Source organism: Chiloscyllium punctatum, chromosome 11 (genome assembly GCF_047496795.1).
Source record: "Chiloscyllium punctatum isolate Juve2018m chromosome 11, sChiPun1.3, whole genome shotgun sequence".
NCBI classification, from domain to species: domain Eukaryota; kingdom Metazoa; phylum Chordata; class Chondrichthyes; order Orectolobiformes; family Hemiscylliidae; genus Chiloscyllium; species Chiloscyllium punctatum.
In genome coordinates, this window is record NC_092749.1 from 50928879 (window position 1) to 50950449 (window position 21571).

Consider the following 21571-nt stretch of genomic DNA (forward strand, 5'->3'; position numbering starts at 1 on the left):
CTTTGCCATTGACAACTGGCAAAAAGTGCCAGTTGCCTGATCCAGCCCACTATCCATGATAAGGCGGGACAATACAAGCCACAATGACTATGATTTTGCTATCAAGGAACAAACAGCAAATTTCCCCTTTTTAATATGAATTGTGGGACGTAGGGAGCAAAGAGTGAGCAGAGGTCATTGAATTAAACACGTAAACAAAACAACCTGATGTGTAATTTCTATAAACCCTTAGAACAATTATACAGTTACATTGGTGACGAAGATCTGGAAATAGGTTGCTGTTTCTATTTGTTCCTTTAGTGGGATTTAGTGCTACTGTTAACTACAGTTAGTGAAGATTATCTTGACCTCAGAATAAGCAAGTGTCACAAATGCATTCGGACTTTCCACAGCTTCACCTTCATTATATGTTTCATGAGAAATATCGCTGCATTGGAGAAACGTTCATATATAACAACATCGTATTCGGATTTCAAACCACTGATGCTACTACAGCTGCAGATCTAAGTTCATTAATTTATGTAAATCTTGGTTAGGAATGGTGGCTCTTGGAATAATGTATGCACATTTTGGACATAAATCCATTTCAATACTTAATAAGATGTATAACTAAAAGTTACATAGAAAACTTCCACAATTTTTGGGGGTGTTTAAAAGCTAGTTGGAATTTTTCCCCATTCCCAACTCAGTGAAATTCAGTCTCTCCATGGCAATGAGTTGCCTGTTACCAATGACAAGTTAAGCAGGCGACACTTCATTACAATGAGAAAAAAAAATCTAAACAAGGAAATATTATGAATAGTTTAGAGTCAAGTTGGAAGAAGTGCTTTAAAATCACTTTTAGGAGGGTCAATCTCTCAGAAGCAAAAATATTTTCAGGACAGAATCCACTAAGTTTAATTCCACCTTCAGCCCCATGTGCGTCAAGTATCATAAATATTCATGCCAATTAAATAATGCTACAATTTACATAAACATCTGCTGTGCATATTAAACCCCCTTTTTCCAATTGTATGTTGACAACTGGTAACTTGTAATAAATTCACCTGGGGAGAGGAACCATCTCCCAAGCCCAAAGGACTGACAGCCTTACAGGCAGCCACAGTAATGGTGATCACTTGCTTTAATTTATTTTCAAAATATGCATTAGAAGCTATTCTGAAATAGATTTGGGTTGACATATAAGTCTGCTTATTTGCTAGCTTTCTCCCTGTAGAAATCTACTATGCAGTTTATAACAAAGAAACAATAGATATGAAAAATGCAAAATCAGGGATTTTCAGAAACATCTCTCTCAAGGAACCTTAAACTAAAAAGGAGGAAATTGATAGAAACCTCACAAAGACAAAAGTAGTGCAGCTGCTGTAAACCTGAAATATGAATAGAAAGTGCTAGAAAGACAATGCAGGCCAGGAGTCTTGAGCTTTTCCAGCACTTTCTGTTTATAAGCTTTCATCAAAATGAAGTCAAGGAAAAGAATGCCTCAAGACATACTTAATTAGTAATTGAAATACTAACTATCTGAACAATCTACCAGATTGTCACATATGTAATAGCTCCTCCCTAGCATATCACATCCACGTCTATTACTGCCCCTAGAAGACATTCCTTGCAGGCAAACTACAGTACAGATTACTGGGCAGCATGAGAATCAGCTAATATTTCTTCTCCCTTAACCAGTGGCTGGCTCAATTGGAACACCTTTATAGCCACCTCAGGAGGAGCAGTTTACTGAATTCACTCAGTCAAACCTAGGGGTGTCTTGTGCTCTTGGTGCAGTAATGTGCCACTTTTTTTGCATTTGTTCACAGGATGCAGCATCAGTGACTGGGTTGAATTAAATGCATAGCCCTTGCCCTTAAAAAGATGGTACCGAGCTGCCTTCTTGACCCACTGCAATCTTTGGGTTGCTTGTTAGTAAGGGAGTTTCAAGATTTTGACCCTGCAATTGTGAAGGAATGACAATATAGCTCCAAGTCAGGATGGTTAGTGACTTGGAAGGGAAGTTGCAGGTGAGTGTTCCTGTGCATCTGCCATCCCATTCTAAGTGATAGAGGTTGCAGGTTTGCAAGTTGTTATTGAAGGAGTCTGGGTAAGTTACTGCAGTGCTCCTTGTAGCTCAGACACAGTGCTGTCCTATTGTGTTGGAGGGAGTGAATGTTTAAGATAGTGGATGGGATGACATTTAATCAGACAGTTTTACCTGGGTGATATCGACTTTGAGTCCATTACACTTCTGTCTTGTGCCTTACAGTGGTCAGATAAGAAGGAGACAGGAGGGGGGTTACTCGCTGCATGATTTTTAACCCCTGAATTGCTCTTGCAGCCACAGTATGTATACATGACTGGTCCAGTTCATTTTCTGTCAACGGTATCTCTTAGAATATAGATGAGAGGATTCAATAACTAGACATACAATCTCATACCAAATTATATTAAATCTCGTGCTTCCTGATTAATGCCAGTACGGATTGTTCTATGTCAACTGAATCATGACAAAACCCCAACAATTTATTCACAAAAATCTCAATTTATAAAGTAAGTTAAATGACAGGACCAAAGTTGAAACCTATATATTAGAATGTTTGTGTTTTAGAGAAAACAAGTGGTTACTAGAAAACTATGCCCAAGTATATGACAATGACAGCTAATAGCTTTACCGCCAATGCTATATTAATTGGTCAGAATATGAACCCAAGAATAAATTGCACAAAACCATGGTGCAATAATTCTTTGAGCACTATCCTCCTTAATTTTCCTTGTATCCAAAAAAAACTATTAACCTCTGTCTAACATACACAATGATTGAGCATTCAGAGCATAGAGGGTAAACAATTCCAAGGATTCACTGTTCTCTTAAGTCATAATTGGCTGACTACTAATTTTAAGAATGTGACCCCAACAAGGGAAATATTTTGTTCAACATCTACCCTTAGGAATTTAATACTCCCATTTTTAAAACTCCCATTCATGTAAACGCTAGCAAAGACAGATCTCATCTACTCAATCTCTTCTCATAGAAGAATCCCCTCATCCTAGGAACTGATCTAGTAAATCTTTACTGCATTCCCTCTTGTGAAAGTGTATTCTTCCTTGTGTAAAATAACCAAAACTGCACTTGAACCCTTCTTAACAAAATCCAGCACTCCATTGTTTTCCCAATTGTACTCACATGTTAACTGTCATACTTTATGTCCAAGAAAACCCAGCTTCGGTTGAAGGCAAATGTTTCCTATTAAGAACCCAGAGCTGGACCATCTAAAGGTGACACCAGGTTGCAATTTTTCACACAAAGTTTAGCGGAAATCTGAAACAATGTTCCCAAATGTTGGGCTAATTGAAAAGTTTCAAGACTAAAACTGATAATATCTTTACTTAATAAAAATCTAAGAGACATGGAGAAATAGCAGTTAGAAGTAGTGGCAGTAAAGATTCACCTTGACCTAATTGAATAGCAGAACAAGCTCAAGTTATTAATAAACAGCATATGCTACTTTTTTGTCGTATCCCTATGACAGAGGCTGATGGCAACACAGACTTTTCACAAGATACAAAAAACAATCTTCAGTTGGAATATGTGAAAAAAGGCTGAAAAGAATGAATCCTAAGGCAATAAAGGCATGGATAATGTCTTGGTGGTGGTGATGGAGTTCAATGTAGGGCCACCAGTAAGATCGCTAGCATGATACAAATAGATATGTGGCTTCATTCAGAAATTATTCATACTGAACTTTCCTCAGCCAATACTGAAAAGTTAGTTAGTTAATGCTGAAGGTCAGTAAATTAAACTACTCAGCTCTTAAGTGGAGACTAAACCTACATTTCCAAAGCGATTGAAGAGACTTCCATTCATTCAACTCTGAACTTAGAACCAATTTTAAACTGCCTTTTCCTCATTTTAGATGATAAAAGAATGTTGTTTTATTCCAGAAACTTGCAATACATACCTATTTCATTGCCACTTCCTCCATCCTGAATGCTCCATAGGATTATACTACTCTCAGATGCCACAGCTACCATCTTGTCTTTATCACCAAAAGGTCCTCCAACAACTTTAGCATTAACTGCTACTCGCTCTATTGTCCAGTCTAAATACGGACTCGTAAAAACCTGCTGCCATCCAGAGGACTCTTTAATTCTAGAAAGAAACAAGAAGCCTTATTGAGCAATTAACACAATGCACACTGTGCTTTTGAAAACAGAACACATTGGAATAACCATTAGTACTTAGGATTTTCGTATAATTTTGAGAATAGTAATCTAACAAAGTTGAGCTAATTTTTATTCTAAAAAAAAGTTCAAGATGAAGCCCTGAATGAAGTTTCAAAGATGACCTAGGGAACTGATAAAAGTTAATGCAAAATTATAGCAAACCTTTTTCAAATACCGTAGGACATAAAATTATAATTTTAACAGAAGAGGAAAAAACAAAATAAAGTAACACTTTTTTTTTTAAAAAGTATTTGAAAATAAGCTACGTTAGGGGAGTTCATTTTTGGAGGAAGTGGGGATTGAAGGATGTGTTATTAATGGACTTTACCAGTTTCTAGCAATTCGCAAGTCAATAAATTTTAACAGAATGGTCAACAATTGCTAGCCTCTAATAAAGGGCTGCATTCTACAACTGGCACCCTTAAGGTTAATTGTTTAAAATCTGACGAGACATTAACTTCTTAGCAACCGCAGTACTAACCCAAGTGGCTTTTATCACTCAACACTTAATTCCTGTACCATGCAGGAATTTAATGACTTTTTTTCAAAAATGTCCTCGACTCTAAGGCTTGAGAAAGGGATTAGAACTTCAGAGGCCCAGGACAGGTACAAAAGACAGGAACATCAGGATCCAGGGGTCATGGTGACAAGTTAAAGGTCTGGGAAGATGATCAGAAAACAGAAGGGGTTGTACCAGATCTATCCTGAGAAGCAGCTGAATCCAGCACATAGGTACTAAGTTAATTATCTCTTGGGTCTGGCACACTCCATCTGGATGCAGCTGTTAAATTTCAAAAGGTTGAACAACTATAAAGCTCAGTTTCATTACCAGTCTTGAAGTGCCAACTGGCCACCTTGGAATAGAGGCTGATCACTTTCCTACTTCTATTAAAGCAGGAAGCAAGATTGGAAACTGGATTCTGATTTTCAAAACTCTAAGGCCCAGCTGACACAAACTCATGTGCTTTTGCACAGTTAAAATATCCACTGTAGTTACAACTAAATGATGAATACCATAAAATTTAATGGGAGTGTTAAAAGCTGATGATTTCCCACCCACCTACCCTCCCTTCTGGCCCAACATCTGAGTCTTTTGCCTTAATTTATGCAACTGCATTTTGAACTGGATTCTTTAGTGACCAAAGGGCAAGAATTACTACCAACATGTTATCTGACAAGATGAAATCAAGTAAAATGGTTTTAAGTTTCAATTTCACGATGTGGAAATACATATAAAAACCAGAAGTGTAACAAAAGTCAAAAGCATTAAATGAAAGCAACAAGCTCGACAAATCAAAAATACAATTCTCTGCAACATCCGCAATACAGCTTCGAGCAGACATTTTATTGAAAATTAAGAAATAGTTCTGATGCAATGTAAATTTGATGTTTAGAGTAATATTTCTGGATTTCCAGAGTATTCCTTGAGAAAACAAACTCTCATTTTCATAATATTAAAGTTCTTGCTCAGTATTAGTCAAAATCTTCAATGACAGGTAAGCTGCATGCAAGAACTCAATAACTGTGCCTGATTTTTCCACCTGCAGTGTTGGTGAAAAAGAACTTTTAATCACATACACACACATATTTTAACCTTCAAAAAAAAAAGTCCAAAAAATCACATTCCACAGAATTCTTGAATTCATCACTTTGCACATGATAGAGTTACCAGCAAACGGTCAAAAAATATATAGACAGTAGATTTAAAAATCACTGTACAAGTGTAATTTACAGCTTGTTTGGTTACCTACAATATTATTTTGATGCTATTATCAATGCTTGGTTTCATTTTTCCCCAGGTGCTGCATGAGATTTGTTTCATTTATGCAACCTCTGGTCTTAAAAAAAATGGCTATTTATTTTAGAATTGTATGAGCCACATGTGACTACTGCCTTTCTGTCTCTTCGATCGTAGGCTTTCATCCTTTTTATCCTGAGACAGAAAAAAACACCACTTAAAATTTAAACTGGCAGGAATTAAAACAGAAGTAAACTTTTTTAAATATCAAAAGACTAAGGAAACATTTGAACATGAGACTTGCCAAAGGCAGACTGTCAGGGATGGCAAAGTGGCTCAGTGACTAGCACCGATACCTCACAGCACCTGTGACCCGGGTTCAATTCACCCTCGGACAACGGTCTATGTGGAGTTTGCACATTCTGCCCATGTCTGCGTGGGTCTACTCCAAATTCCTCCCACAGATCACAGTTGTGCATGCTAAGCAGATTGGCCATGCAAAATTGTCCAGAGTGTTTTGGGACGTGCAAGCTAGGTAGATTAGCCTTGATAAATGTTGCAGGGATACGGTAGGGGACTGAAGCTGGGTGGAATGCCCTTTGGAGTGTTGATGTGGATTTTGATGAGCCAAATGGCCTGCTTCCACATTGTGGGAATTTTATGATTCTATGAGCATAGACTGCTTCTTGAACTAAAAAAACTTAATGGTTGGGAATACTCAACATGTCAGAAACTGAAAAAAAAGTTAACTTTCCAAATCAATGAAAGGTCATCAACCTGAAATACTATTCTATATTTTCTCCATAGATGCTGCCTGACCTGCTGCGTATCCCCAGTGCTTTCAGTTTATATTTACTTTATATTTCTAACATCCATATTTCTTTATTTCTGGATTGTGTCCTGCAGTTGTTTTGTTAACAGTTATAACACATACGGCACTGCAGCACACTGGGTAATCATGTAAACACAATCAACCAAATGAAATCTTTTTATCATATGATTGGGTTTCCAGTGTTTTCCCAATGTTAGTAGATTCTACATGTGTGTTAATAGATCAGTCAAAATAACTGGCCATGGTGTAAGGTTTAATTGGTGTATTTTGGAAGAAATAAAGACTGTGGACATAACTGAAACCACAGAGGTGTACGACAGAAAACAAGTGCCAGGTAGAGTTGAGTTTGAGACTATTGAGATGCTGAAACGTAGAAATGGCCTCAGCAGAGATGCTGATTATTTGTTGAAACATGAATGGATAGTGTCTTAAGGCAGCTATAAAAGGAATGAGGATTGGATTCATGTAGAAAAGGACTGAAAACTGTACAAGTGGAGTATATGTCAAAATGGAATGTTACCATGAGTTGAGAACAAAAATGAGCTGGTGGTGACATCTGCTGACATTGCCAGAAGCTGGTTTCCTAGGCTGAATCACAATAATACAAAGGTTGGAAGAACAGTGAGGCTCAGTATGATAAGATGTCTTGTACAGAAGGGATAAGCTACATTTTTTTTGTTGTTGAGGTGACATCTTTACAAAGTCTCTATTTGAAAATAGTGACAATGAGAATATTCAAGAAATTAGAAGGGCAAAATTCCATTTGCACTTTAAATACTTTTATACAAAACTCTTGGATCACTCATTTACATTAATGATGGAATGGTATGCAAGCTCCCAGATAAATCATTAGAAATTAGCCATCAACAATATAAAAAAAGATAAAATGACAGGAAACTTAGTGGTTGCAAAGGTCCTGATGAGATATTAAGTTGCCCCATTTTCCACATGATGATCAATCTACTTCAAGCAACTTTTTAATAAAATCAATACATCTCCTGTGGGTTTACTAATTATGGTAGTCTTGCTCTCCCATCCGTTCAATCTCCTTTCTTTATATACCTATTCAATCTAATCTTGAAAGCTGACATAAGTTCAGTACCTATTATTAATTCTGGATATGAATTTAACCTCAACGGTGACTGAAGAATTTTGTTTTGTCCTCAGTTTTAATATTTTTCAAAGGGTTGTTGTGCATTCAGCTGTTCATTCCAGGGTTAACTAATGGAGACTGTCCATCTATCCTGCCCCTTTTATGATTTTAAATTCTATTATATCTCTATAATAGAATGTTAACAGAAATAACCTAACCTTTCAAGTTTTTCTTTGCATTTGTACATCTATATACAACCTGCAATTACGTAATGCCTTTAACATAGTAAACAGCACAAAATACTCCATGAGAAGATCAACAAGAACAATTATAAACCAAAATAGCCGGCAGCTTGTTAGTGGACCTGCTCAAAACCTCAACATTCTGCCTCATATTATACGCTGAGGTATTTAGTAGCACTTTTAAAAGATATGCAGAGATTCAGACATCAGAGTTCTCATCAGGGAAGTCAACTGCGTTTTCTACTTACATTTACACTTGAAACTCTCAAGGTGGCACTTTACTGGGCTGTCCTGTAAACACCAAAGTTCTGTTGTATTTTAGCAAGTTGACTTTTGACCCCTATTTACGGGATAATGTAATGAATTGCAATGAGTCTCTGGTACCTGTAACAAACCACGAAGTGTGCATAAGCTACAACAATCCAGTTGTGATGACCAGCTACTATAAGAACTTTCCGGGGGTCCACCACTGTGCCTGGCAACAAAATATGCAAAAGACAAAATTACAAAATTAATTTCCTTCAAAATGTGGTTTGATTTTGTGAAATGTATAAGCATCATTACAATACCACAATGAGTAAAAACTACTTGCAATGAAATCACTGACTGTAATGTGCATTCATCTATAAGGAAACTTTAGCAACAATTTTCAACCATTTAGTCCATAGGGGAAAACGGATAGTTGGCAGTAAGACAAAGCAGGCCTTCACAATCAAAACATTGTGTTCTTCAATCCAGAATTAATCACCTTGTGAATCAGAACTAATGTGATATACTCTGAAGAACACTATGTAAAATTCATATTCCCAACCATACTTTTCATCTGATGCCACTTCAGCAGTGTTAAAATTTTACTCCTTGATTGTGTTCAAAACAAGAACAATGCTCACGAATCCAGAGACTGTTACTGATTAAATGTTATGCTCGCCCAGAGAATGAAAATCACCTGGATATTTTCCAACTTCTCTCATGGGTACAGACAATTTCAAAGCCTGTTAAGTACAAAAGAGAGTCCTCCAAACATGAAAAGGCCTTGATACCCTTATGCATCACTGATTGATCGACAGGTCAGATTTTGTAATCTGGTAGCTCTGCAGAGATGAGCCTCATGAGTGCATGTTAATCAATTCTTAATAGTATAGTCATATAGTCATCTTATATGACCAAGACTTCATGACATCCCAATTCCATCTACAACAATCATGCATAATGATAATTATATCAATAAATTTCTATAACTTGGTGCTATGCAAAAGTTTTTTCAGTGCAGCACGTCAGCAACAGAAAGCCTCATCACTGGCAATGCATCCCACAGTATCATGGACAGCAGCCTTCCAGTCACCCATTCACTGCAAGCAAGTTTTGCTGTACTGGCACTGCGATGACGCACTGTGATTTTATTTTCAAACGTATTCTTGAAATTACCCTCTTTGTAAAGAAAAATGTTAAGTATGATTTAAGGAACAACATGGTTAATAATGTGAGCTATATTATGAGCATTTAATAATTTATTGAAAGCAACTTCTGATCAAATAATGTCCAAATCAAAGAAAGGAAACATATGATTGAAAAGCAAATGACTGAGTGGTGCAATCATAAGCATTTAGCCAGGCTATTAACGAATGAGCATTTGCACGTGTGTTTTAGAAGAAAAAGTAAACAATGCTCTCACCTAATCTGGCAGACCCTTCGGTTGAGATGACTCCAGCCGACACAGAAGGAGCTGTATTTGAGCGACTTGTACCTTCTGCTGTGCTCTGTCCAGCTTTACTCTCCTGTGAGGGTCCGGGAACTCCAATACTTCCTTTTCTACTGGGAATAGCTAGGAGATTTAAACACATCATTCTTTAGCTATCCGTCACATACAATTAAACAGATCAAGGGTTTTTCAGGCTTGTAAGAAGCTTATTGACTTACATAATAAAGCTACCCACCCAAAAAATAAAGCTAGCACGAATGAGTGAGTGAGCAGGCTATATTTACTGGCCCAAGAAAGGAATGGCAGGAAGGAGACTACACAACATTCAGGATACATACATACACTAGAGACACCAAGATGTCATTATCTACCTTCCACATGACCACCACCCCTTATCCCACTCATTGTGCTCTAGGTGTTTTCCTCGCCTTAAAACGCAAAGACTTCCCCATTTGGGATAGCAATGGCAGTCGGCATGCTTCTTTAGTGTTTGGGGTGCAAAGAAAGGAAGACTGTCAACATTTGAGATACAAGAGTGGCCAATAACGTCAGGTTGAAAGAGGGGGGCTAAGCACTGTTGCAGTCAGGAAGGGGGTTTTAGAATGTCTGGAGTTGAACACTGAGGTTCAGAGACTGAGAATACTCATGAATGGAGGGGGGAGTGGACATTTTCAGAACTAAAAAGTGTGACGTACAGCATGGAAACAGACCCTTCGGTCCAATTCAGATATTCTAACTTAGTGTACTCCCAGCATTTAGTCCATATCGCTCGAACCACCCATCCAAATGCCTTTTAAAATATTGCAATTGTACCAACATCCACCACTTCCCCAGGCAACTCATTCCAGACATGCACCATCCTCTATGTGAAAATGCTCTTTAGGATCCTTTTAATTCTTTCCCCTCATCTTCAACCTATGTCCTCTAGTTTTGGATTCCCCCACCCCTGGGAAAAAAACCTTTCTATTTACGCTATCCACTCTCTGCATCATTTTATAAACCATTATAATGTTGCAACTCAGACTCCAACACTCCAGGAGAGTTAGCCCTAGTCTATTCAGCCTCTCGCTATAGCTCAAACCCTACAACTCTGATAGCATCCTTGTAGATCTTTTCAAGTTCTACAACATCTTTCCTATAGCATGGAGACCAGAATTGCACGCAATAGTCCATAAGTGGCGTAACCAATAGCCTGCACAGCCACAACATGACTTCCCAACTCCTATGCTCTAATCAATAAAGGGAAGAATTCAAACACCTTTTTCACTATCCTGTCTACCTGTAACTCTACTTTCAAGGAACTATGAACCTGCACTCTGTTCAGCAACACTCCTCCACGACCTTCCCATTAAGTGTAAAAGTCCTGCCCTGATTTGCCTTTCCAAAATGCAGCATCTCACATTTATCTAAATTAAACTCCATCTGCCACTCCTCAGCCCATTAGCCCATCTGATCAAGATCCTGTTGTAATTGGAGGTAACCTTCTTCACTGTCCACTACACCTCCAAGTTTGGTGTCATCTGCAAACGTACTAACCATACCTCCTATGTTCACATCCAAATCATTTATAGAAAGGAGGAAAAGTAGTGGACCCAGCATTGATCCTTGTGGCACTCCACTGGTCACAGGCCTCCAGTCTGAAAAGCAACCCTCCACCACCACCCTCCGTCTTCTACCTCTGAGTCAGTTCTGTATCCAAATGGCTAGTTCTCCTTGGATTCTACGTGATCTAACCATGCTAACCAGTCTACCATGAAGAACCTCGTCAAATGCCTTACTGATATCCACATAGATCACATCCACCGCTCTGCCCTCAGAAAGCTTCTTCGTTACTTCTTCAAAAAGTTCAATTATGAGACACACTCATTTCACACACAAAGTCATGTTGTAAACTATTCCTAATCAGTCCTTTCCTTTCCAAATACATGTAAATCCTGTCCCTCAAGATTCTCTCCAACAACTTGATGTCAGGCTCATATATACATCCCTGGCTTTTCCTTACCACCTTTAAATAGTGGCACCACATTAGCCAACATCCAGTCATCCAGCACCTCACCTGAGGCTATCAATGATATAACTATCTCAATACGGAGCCCAGCAATCAATTCCCTAGCTTCCGACAGAGTCCTAGTCTACACCTAATCATGTCCCAGAGGTTGAATATTTTCAAAAATAAAATAGAAATTGCCAAAAAATCTCACTGAAGAAGAGAAATCAGAGGTAACATTTCAGATCCAGTGCCCCTTCTTCAAAAAAGTGCCCTGCATGTTTTCAGTGCATGACAATAAAAGATGCACAGCTTCACTAAAATGACACATCACTTGATCTCTTAACTCTGGTCATCATTGTTAACCTGCTGGAGTTGGTGCCAGAAGGTACAAATGTTCTAATATAAAATGATAAGTGGGGTGGTCAGTGGGACAGGCAAACATACCTCCCTAATCACATGTAGCACATTAAAAACTATACAGCTCCTTGAAAGCCCAGTCAACATTTTATATGATGTACTCCCATGTCCATGGCTGTCCACATAAAACATGTCGAACTGCAACTATAGAAAGATGGAGACTGCATGGGCAAGGAAGATAGAAAGCAATACTGGTTAAAATAATATTCTTAAGAATTTAAATTACTCCACAGTGACACTTAGTGGTCAGACTATGTAACCGTGTATGGATTTCTTAGCTGTGAATCTTGCATAATGTTAACATTGAAGTCCTCTATCACATTGCCATCTACAGGTACAACCATTACTTAAACATGATGCAAGTTTTATCATTGATTTTGTCATGCATAGAGGCAGACAAAGGATTCTTCAATGTCATTGATTGTTTGGGGCCAATCATCTTAATTCTCAACTGAATCAAAACATTACATTTTAAATCACCAAAGATAAAACAGCAGCTGATAGACAACCCATCAAAAATCCTGAAACCTTATTAGCGAACAATAGATGCAACTAGGAGCAATACTTCTGGTCATGTTCTTTATCTTGCCATAATCTGCCCGTTAACGTTAACTGGTAGTTTTTACTTTCTGAATTGAATGAGTAAAGTTCAAATCATGTGTGAAATCTGGGTACAAATTATTCCTTCCAAACTTCAACTTGATTGGATTCTAATCTCAAACTAATGATTGCAGGAAATGCCTTTGTGCTTCAATAGCAGTTTGTGTTTCTATAGTTGCTTTAACATTACAAAGATTATTCCCAAATCAAAATTTGACACCAAGTGAGAGGAGGAACAAATCAGAACAAATTGGTCAAATAGGTAGTTATTAAGAAGCACTTTAAAAAGGAGAAAGAAGTTGAGAGGCAGAGGTGGTTGAATTTGTAGACAGCAGTGGCTGAGGTGTTTCAATCAACGATAAAACTAGGTGCCAACACTGGAGGAGTGCAGAGATTTCAGAAGTTTGAAAGGCTTGGAGAAGACTCGAAATAGTACGGGATAAGGCCAGCACAGGATTTATAAAGGATGAGAATTTAGACATTGAGGTTTTCCCAAATTAAAATATAGTCCTAAAATTTAGCTTTGTTGATTTTTTAAACCTGCATAATGAAGCCTTTGTGGTCAAACATCAAACACTAACGCAAAGTAGTGGAGTTGAAACACACTTCAGGTGCTCTTTCAGTCTGACTGACACATTTTCTTTTGGTAGCAGTGGCAAGACATGTGTTAAGGGACAAAATAAAGATTTAAAATAAGGACAATGATAGCACTATCATCTTTCGCTCTTCCCGAGAGAACAAAATGAAGCATAAATAAACATGAAAATATAATGAACATTAGTAGCCTGTATATTTATGAAGTGATGGTAGATTACTTATTAATGATAGATGGCAAAAGTTGATGTGGTACAAAAGAGAATAAATAGTATTAGCAGAGCCATGGTCACACTCTTGAAAAAAACTCAGTTCCAGCTTAAAATAAAAAAAAAGTACCTGGAGGCGGCAGATAGCCGTGGAAGAGGACACTGCCACAAGATGATCTCTCAAGTTCTTCACACAGCAACAGACGACGAACTAAGTACATAAATAATTTTGTATAAAGCATTTGATTTCATCTAATTACCTTTTCAAATAATTTATGTAAAACACTTAACAAATCGATTTATTTTTCATTTAAAACAAGCAACTACATTGTCACTTACCAATGAGTATGGCTCAAAAATAAAACAATGCTTCAACTACACATTTTAAAAAACATTCCAAGAAAGGGAAAAAAAGTTTTATCTAAAAGTTTAATCCAAGCAAAATTTAAATCTTGGTTTATAGTAAATTCTCAAGCCCTTTTTAAAAAAAAAATTCAATACTAAAACCAAAAAGCTCAAGGGGATTAAAACATTTAAGGAAAAAAATGCACATTTGAACAGGAATATATTCTCTTCAAGGGAACCTTTATGAATGGACTCAATTCTATGGATGACTTGTGCCATACCATTTTGATCCATACTAGGATAGTCTATTTGTAAGTGTTGGTAGCAAAGTTATAGAAATTTGGAAATGATGTTTTATGTAATAGAAAATTATAACATTTAAAATTAAGAAATTAAGTTCTGGATCAAGGTCATAATGGATCAAAGAATGCAGGCGTCACTGGCTGGACTAGCAAATATTGTCCATCCATGGCTGCTCATGAGATGGTGTCAGTGAACCGTATTTTTTGAACTGCTGCATTTGTTTGCTGTGGATAAATTGCAATGGAGTTTCAGGATTGTGGCTCAGCAACAATCAAGAAACAGCAATATGTTTCTCAATCAGGGTGGTAAGTGGCTTGGAAGAGAACATGCAGACGGTGGTGTTACTGAATTTCTATGTGCATCTTGTAAATTATATGCACTGCTGCTACTGAGCATCAGAGGTAAAGAGAGTGAATGCACGTGGATACAATGCCAATCAAGCTGCTGCTTTGTCCTGCAACGTGTGCAGCCTCTCGAGTGCTAATGGAAATATACTCATGCAGGCAAGAGGGGAAGATTCCAGCATACTCCTGACATGTGCACAGTGGATGATGGACAATGATGGTTCTTCGGAGTCCGGATGAGAGTTACCCTTGAATGTCAAAAGGCAACATTTAGATTCTCTTTTGTTGAGGTGATCATTGCCTGGCACTTGCGAATTAATTCATGTCCAAATGAAGCATTATCAGGAAAGTTAAAAGTGGTGCTGAACATTTCACAATCAACAAGCATCCCCCACTTCTGACCAAATGAATAGACTGAAGATCATTGATGAAGTAAAAGATGGTTTGGCCTAGGACACTAACTCAAGGAACTTCAGAACTATATAATACAGGTTTTCAACAGAATTGAAAGAGGGAAGCTGAACAAAATCAGGAAACTGATTAGATGACATTATCTTAGGTTGCAGGAAAAAGGGACACAGAAAAACAAGTTCCAAAATTGTCGAGATTTGAGGTCATGGGAAAGAAAAATGAGATTGAGGAGTTGATTGCTAACACAGAAAAGATGTAAAACATCACACTGGACTTTAGAATAAACACAGAAGCATTTAAGAGATTGAAAAGGTGAAAGCAAGCAAGGGATTAGACTCATCAGTTGACAAGCTTTTCTTGTAAAGCCTCTCCAAAAACTGGAGGAACATTTAAGTATGCAAGTTTGAATAATCTTGGGGTTTTAAAGTAAGTTGACAACAGGTGAAGGTAAAATGAAATGTTTGGCACAAAACAGAAAATCAAGACATACAGGGATTTAGCGACGAAGAAGAGTCCTTCAGTTAAGTCAGATGTAATAGTGAAGAATGAGTAAACGAAGAAAGACTGAATCAACGAAAGAAAGAGTGGTCCTCGATCGAAGTGGCTTGTTGGGCCATTTCAAAAGGGATGCATGTTGTTTATTAATTACTGACTTTTACGTTCCTTTATTTCATTGGACCAGACCCAGATAAAACAATGGAAATGAATTTACAACAAATTGAATAAAATTGCTGTAAATTAACCAAGCTCCAAATTGCAAGTTGACGCACTGGAAGGATTAGATTAGATTACATTACATTACAGTGTGGAAACAGGCCCTTCGGCCCAACAAGTCCACACCGACCCGCCGAAGTGCAACCCACCCATACCCCTACATTTACCCCTTACCTAGCACTACGGGCAATTTAGCACGGCCAATTCACCTGACCTGCACATCTTTGGACTGTGGGAGGAAACCAGAGCACCCGGAGGAAACCCACGCAGATACGGGGAGAACTTGCAAACTCCACACAGTCAGTCACCTGAGGCAGGAAATGAACCCAGATCTCTGGCGCTGTGAGGCAGCAGTGCTAACCACTGTGCCACCGTGCCACCGTGGAAGGGCCCGTAAAAATTGATGAATGCAACTACAGCCCTGTGATAGGCATCAAAAAGTAAACAGATTGTATATGCTATTGAGACATAGGCCTAAATTAACATTCTGCTTTCCTATTAAAAAGTACTTCAGGTAATATTCATGGTTCAAAGCGAAGGGTTAGATCAATAGAGAGAAAATAGACTGTTCAGTTTCATTTAAAAGATAATCCTACATCCTACCTAAAGGAGTAATCCCATAAAATTCTGCCTCATGTCTCAGAACATTGATGTTTACTCCCCTGCAAGATAAGGAAAACATACAAGCAATTATTTTTAATCAACATTTCAAAAAAAAGTCAAAAAATGAAATGCATCAAATTAGGAATTCACTATTTCTGATAGCTGTGGATGTTCAATCATTAAGTACATACAAGGGTAATTTTAATAGATACTTAGAGTTGAAGGGGATCTCAGAATTTCTCTATTGGTGGGGAGAAAAACTAAAATGAGTGAATGCTGAGGATGTGCCATGATTTTATTAAAAGACAGTAAGCATAAGGAGTTATATAGCCTATTCCGGCTTCTATGTTCTTTTATGGTGCCTCCAGAAGACTTTTCAAGATTGGCAAAGATATTATGTGCACCTTTTAGTCATAATGAATACAAATGTAGCATTTCATGTGTATAAAGTAAAATCTCATCAGCCCGAAATGAGATGTGTCTATTGCTCATTATTTTTGGTGACATTGACTGAAGGATTAATGTTAGCCAAAAATTTGGGAAAACTTGACTATTCTTTCAATCGATCTTTGATATCTACTGGTACTACTAGAACAGGCAGACAGCATCTTGATGTAATGTTTAAGAGGCATACACAGTTCTGGACTCAGCATGACATGTTCAAAGAAAGAAGAACAACAGAATATGTTTAAGAATCGATTAGAATTAACTGCTTTTATGACGTAATGACTAAGTTGGGGTGGTCCACAGGCTTTCCAACAATAATCACAATGTAGGGTGAAATACAAAAACAAACACTGGTGCTTGTGATAAAGGCACATAACTGTTCAAAGCTGAATAGCAGATCAGCTGTTTGAACAACACAAAGAATGGCAAAAACTAACTACAATACTAACCAGGAGAAAAAAAAATTAGAGCGCAAGTAGTTGTCAATTAAAAAGGTAAATACAGTTAACAGTTTCTACAGATATGTAAAAATGAACTGAGCAAAGTGAGTGTTAGTGCTGTAAAGAAAGATTGGGGAGTTTGGGAATTTATACTAGACAATGAAGAAATGGCAGATAAAGAAACATCTTGCTTCCATGATCACGTTAGAGGATACAAACATATACCAGTCAGTAGCAGCTGTAAATCAGGCAATGAAATGCAGAATTCACTATGGGTAAAGGGGAGCCTGCAGATGTACTGTAATTGGATATCTAGAAGCATTTGACAAGGTTGTTAGAGCTAAGTTGTTGCATAAAGTTGGAATATGTAGAGAAGGAAACAACATGCTGTGTTAGCATGGATAGAAAATCTGTCAGCTAATAGAAATGGATCTTTTTTCTGGTTGGCAGAATGTGACAACTGGTATCTCACAGGAGTCAGCGCGAGGGATTCAGTCATGGAAGTTGTTGCACAGGTACAGCTAGTAATTAGATAATTCTCTCTTATTAGGAGAGGCCCACCCTCCCATTCTGGCACTTTCCCCTGCCACCGCAGGAACTGTAAAACCTGTGCCCACACCTCCTCCCTCATCTCTATCCAAGGCCCTAAAGGAGCCTTCCACATCCATCAATGTTTCACCTGCACATCCACCAATATCATTTATTGTATCCGTTGCTCCCGATGTGGTCTCCTCTACATTGGGGAGACTGGGCGCCTCCTGGCAGAGCGCTTTAGGGAATATCTCCGAGACACCCGCACCAATCAACCAAACCGCCCCGTGGCCCAACATTTCAACTCCCCCTCCCACTCTGCCGAGGACATGGAGGTCCTGGGCCTCCTTCACCGCCGCTCCCTCACCACCCGACGCCTGGAGGAAGAACGCCTCATCTTCCGCCTCGGAACACTTCAACCCCAGGGCATCAATGTGGACTTCAACAGTTTCCTCATTTCCCCTTCCCCCACCTCATCCTAGTTTCAAACTTGTAGCTCAGTTACTGTCTCCTTGACTTGTCCGACCTGCCTATCTTCTTTTCCACCTATTCACTCCACCCTCTCCTCCTTGACCTATCACCTTCATCTCCTCCCACACTCACCCATTGTACTCTATGCTACTCTCTCCCCACCCCCACCCTCCTCTAGCTTATCTCTCCATGCTTCAGGCTCACTGCCTTTATTCCTGATGAAGGGCTTTTGCCCGAAACGTTGATTTCGCTGCTCGTTGGATGCTGCCTGAACTGCTGTGCTCTTCCAGCACCACTAATCCAGTATTTGATTTTCAGCATCTGCAGTCATTGTTTTTACCTTGTTTTTACCTTATAAAAGAAATATGTTATGCTTTAGTTGTACAGTGTACTGGTGAGACTTCATCTCCAAGATTGCATACCGTTTAGGCCTATTTATGGAAGGACACCTGGAATAAACAAGTTGTCATATGAAGAACAATTTGACAGACTGGGCTTGTTTCTACTGGAGTTTACAGGAGTGAGGAGTAAAGTGGTTGAAGATTATAAAATCCTTAATGATTTTAGAGAGGTTCATGTGGTAAGGTTGTGGGTGAGCCCAGAACTGGGGAGCACTGTTTAAAAATTAGGTGGCACCCTGTGGGACAGAGATAAGAATTTTTTTCTGAGGGTTGAGTAACATCGGAACCCTCTGCCTCAAGTGTTGGTGCAGGCAGGTTGATGGAATATTTTAAGATAGATTTTTACTGGCAGAAAAGCAAATGTGATCAGGATAGATGGAAATTTCTATGCAGTCAAATGAGAGCCTGGACAGTAACTGTAAGAATTATGACAAATATACACTTTTGTTATTTGGTATCTTTAAAGGCTGCAGTTTATGTCTCAAAATGAAGCTTACCCATAGCTACGTACTTAAACCCATTCACTCCACAGAGGTTTAAAGAAGTAACAATACAACATGTAACTTATATTTCAATCTTGTACCATGCAGTGCAATTATCTTCTGATTAATGCGATGGACTGTGAACAAATAAATATTAATTCAAGGCAAGAACGTGCCCATGGAATAAGTGGGAAACAAAAAAGTAAATTTTGCACACAAATGAAATTTTTTTAAAAATACATTTGATCTGTGCAACTTCAAACTTGTTGACTAGACAGTTGCAACTGTTCCTAATAATCAACTTATAGAATTCCCAATACAATGACATTTATCTCTGAAAAAGGAGAGAGAATAAAATAGCAGTATACAGGTTTGGGAGACTTGGTTAGGCCATAAGTTGATTGCAGATCTCTTCCTTGCCACTAAGATTGCCATTCTCTTTATGGTTTAAAGGTCTACACTTACACAGCCTCAAATTCTGCTTTGAAATTAAGACTCTAGATTTGTTTTTAGACATTCTGAACATCTAATGCAAAGACCATGGGGAAAATCATCTTTGATCTCTGTGTACTGAAATCACAATTGTGTTCTCATTTTGCTATGAGGCATTTTGCTACAAGTATTGAAGAATACCAAACTTTTCTCAAGTGTGCAGATATCTGACTGGGACTCACTTCAAGATAAACCCTTGAATTGTATTTTGAGGAGAATTAAATTTATCCTTCTATCAGGACCTGCTGAACTATGGCAGCATTTGCATTATTACTTTTGAGATAAGGAAAACTTTCTCTTACCTTAAATCTAATTCTTTTGTTCGAAGAAAGTTCAGAATTGGTGCAAATGCTGTAGGATCTCTATCAATAAATATCTATAGGATGGAAGACATACATATTTCAGTAACAATGAAAGGCATGTATTTTAAACATTTCATGTGACACTGATTGCTCATGCTAGCAAATGTACTGCACATACTATCATATTGTCATCATAAAAGCAAGGCGTTTCTTTAGCTTAAAAGCTCTGGAAGATATAGTGGTTCCCTCGAAGATAAACAGCAACAAGAATCAAACTTACAAAAAAAGTCACTCCTGTTTGACAGATAAGTGACTCCAACACTTGCTTCATCATTAGCCATTGAAGAAGCAAAGACATACGTGCTTCCACTTTGAGCACAATCAGCAATCCAGGCACAACATGCAGCAAAGATTTCCGGTTTAGAGAAGCTTTTCCTTTTTTCTGGTTTCCAGACAAACCCATTTCTTTGGATAGCCCCAAATGCAGACTCTGCCATGGCTCACCACAATCAGGCTGTGTTGAAAACGTAGGGCAGAATCTTACAGCTCCCCACTTCCTCCCCCCAGACAAACCAGCAAGTTTACAGGTGGTGCTGCCAATATAACTCCCTGACAAAACTGCCTGATCTCTCACCCCTGTCCTGTCCACAATTTTACAGATGTGGGGTGCCTGGTGACTTCAACTTGAGGGTGAAGGGAGGAGTTCATAGGTTGGGTGGTGGGAAACTCAGCAGGTCACACTGCTCAAATTTGCGCAAGCAGCGGAAAATGCCTACCTCAACAGTTCCCTTTCCACATTGAGTACCCCCTCAATTATTATTGATCTACCTTTCCTCAGCCTCTCCATCAAGAACAGCCACACACACCTTGCCTCCCCATCCAGAACTTACTATTTTCTTAGGTCTAGGACTTAAACTTAGTGTTTACCTGTGGTCCCAGGCCCATACCCTGTTGCAGTTAAAGCTGCTGAAACTACAGTGCTGTACATCAGGAAGGCCAGCAGCTCTTGAAGATGGGACTTCTGACCCACCATCTGAATATCTTACCCGTAAATGTTTTTGAAAATAAATTGTTCTATACATGTCAAAAAGTTTGAAGTGGCAACTTGCTGCAGTTTCATTGCAACTAAAAGGTGATCATCACACAAAAAAAAGCATTTTTAATCAGTTATTTCAGTGTTCCTAATCTTTAACTAAAGGAAAATTAATTTAGAAAATGATATTGGGGCAGTTTAGTCAGTTTTAATTTGAAATAAAATTCAAAAACTTTTTAAATATGTTTTAGTGGTGTCCTTTCAACCAAAAAGAAGCAATTAAACTTGTAAAACCTTCTTGAAAGCTTGGAAATCAATGCAATAGCAGAACTTAGACATGCTTCTATTGTGATATGTTCTGAACTAACAACAGTGCAAACAAAACTCATTTGCAATTTAGGTACTTTATGCTTTAAATTTCACAAAGTTTTACAAGTTATGTCAGCCTCAATTGAGTCGCTTCAAACGCTACAAATGTGATGTTTTGTAAGATAATTATGTTCTCAACTGTCTCTTAATTCAATCTACAATGAAGCATGCAACCTCCTAATAGTTCAGGTTGGTGGTAAGCTGATGTGACTTTAGTCCCATTGGACTAGCCCAGGTTAAGTTCACTTGAAGCCCAA

The 21571-nt window shown here is 38.3% G+C and overlaps 1 protein-coding gene across 1 annotated transcript in view; it reads right to left on the reverse strand.

Moving 5' to 3' along the window:
- Nucleotides 1-21571, reverse strand: part of kctd3 (potassium channel tetramerization domain containing 3) — a 74213-nt gene that overhangs the window by 26169 nt on the left and 26473 nt on the right. The window contains exons 4-9 of the mRNA XM_072580781.1: nucleotides 19913-19986; nucleotides 16347-16405; nucleotides 13757-13837; nucleotides 9790-9939; nucleotides 8502-8592; nucleotides 3948-4138 (exon numbers count right to left, since the gene is read on the reverse strand). Of these exons, the coding sequence (XP_072436882.1) occupies nucleotides 3948-4138; nucleotides 8502-8592; nucleotides 9790-9939; nucleotides 13757-13837; nucleotides 16347-16405; nucleotides 19913-19986 (646 nt within the window). The remainder of the gene's footprint in view (nucleotides 1-3947; nucleotides 4139-8501; nucleotides 8593-9789; nucleotides 9940-13756; nucleotides 13838-16346; nucleotides 16406-19912; nucleotides 19987-21571) is intronic.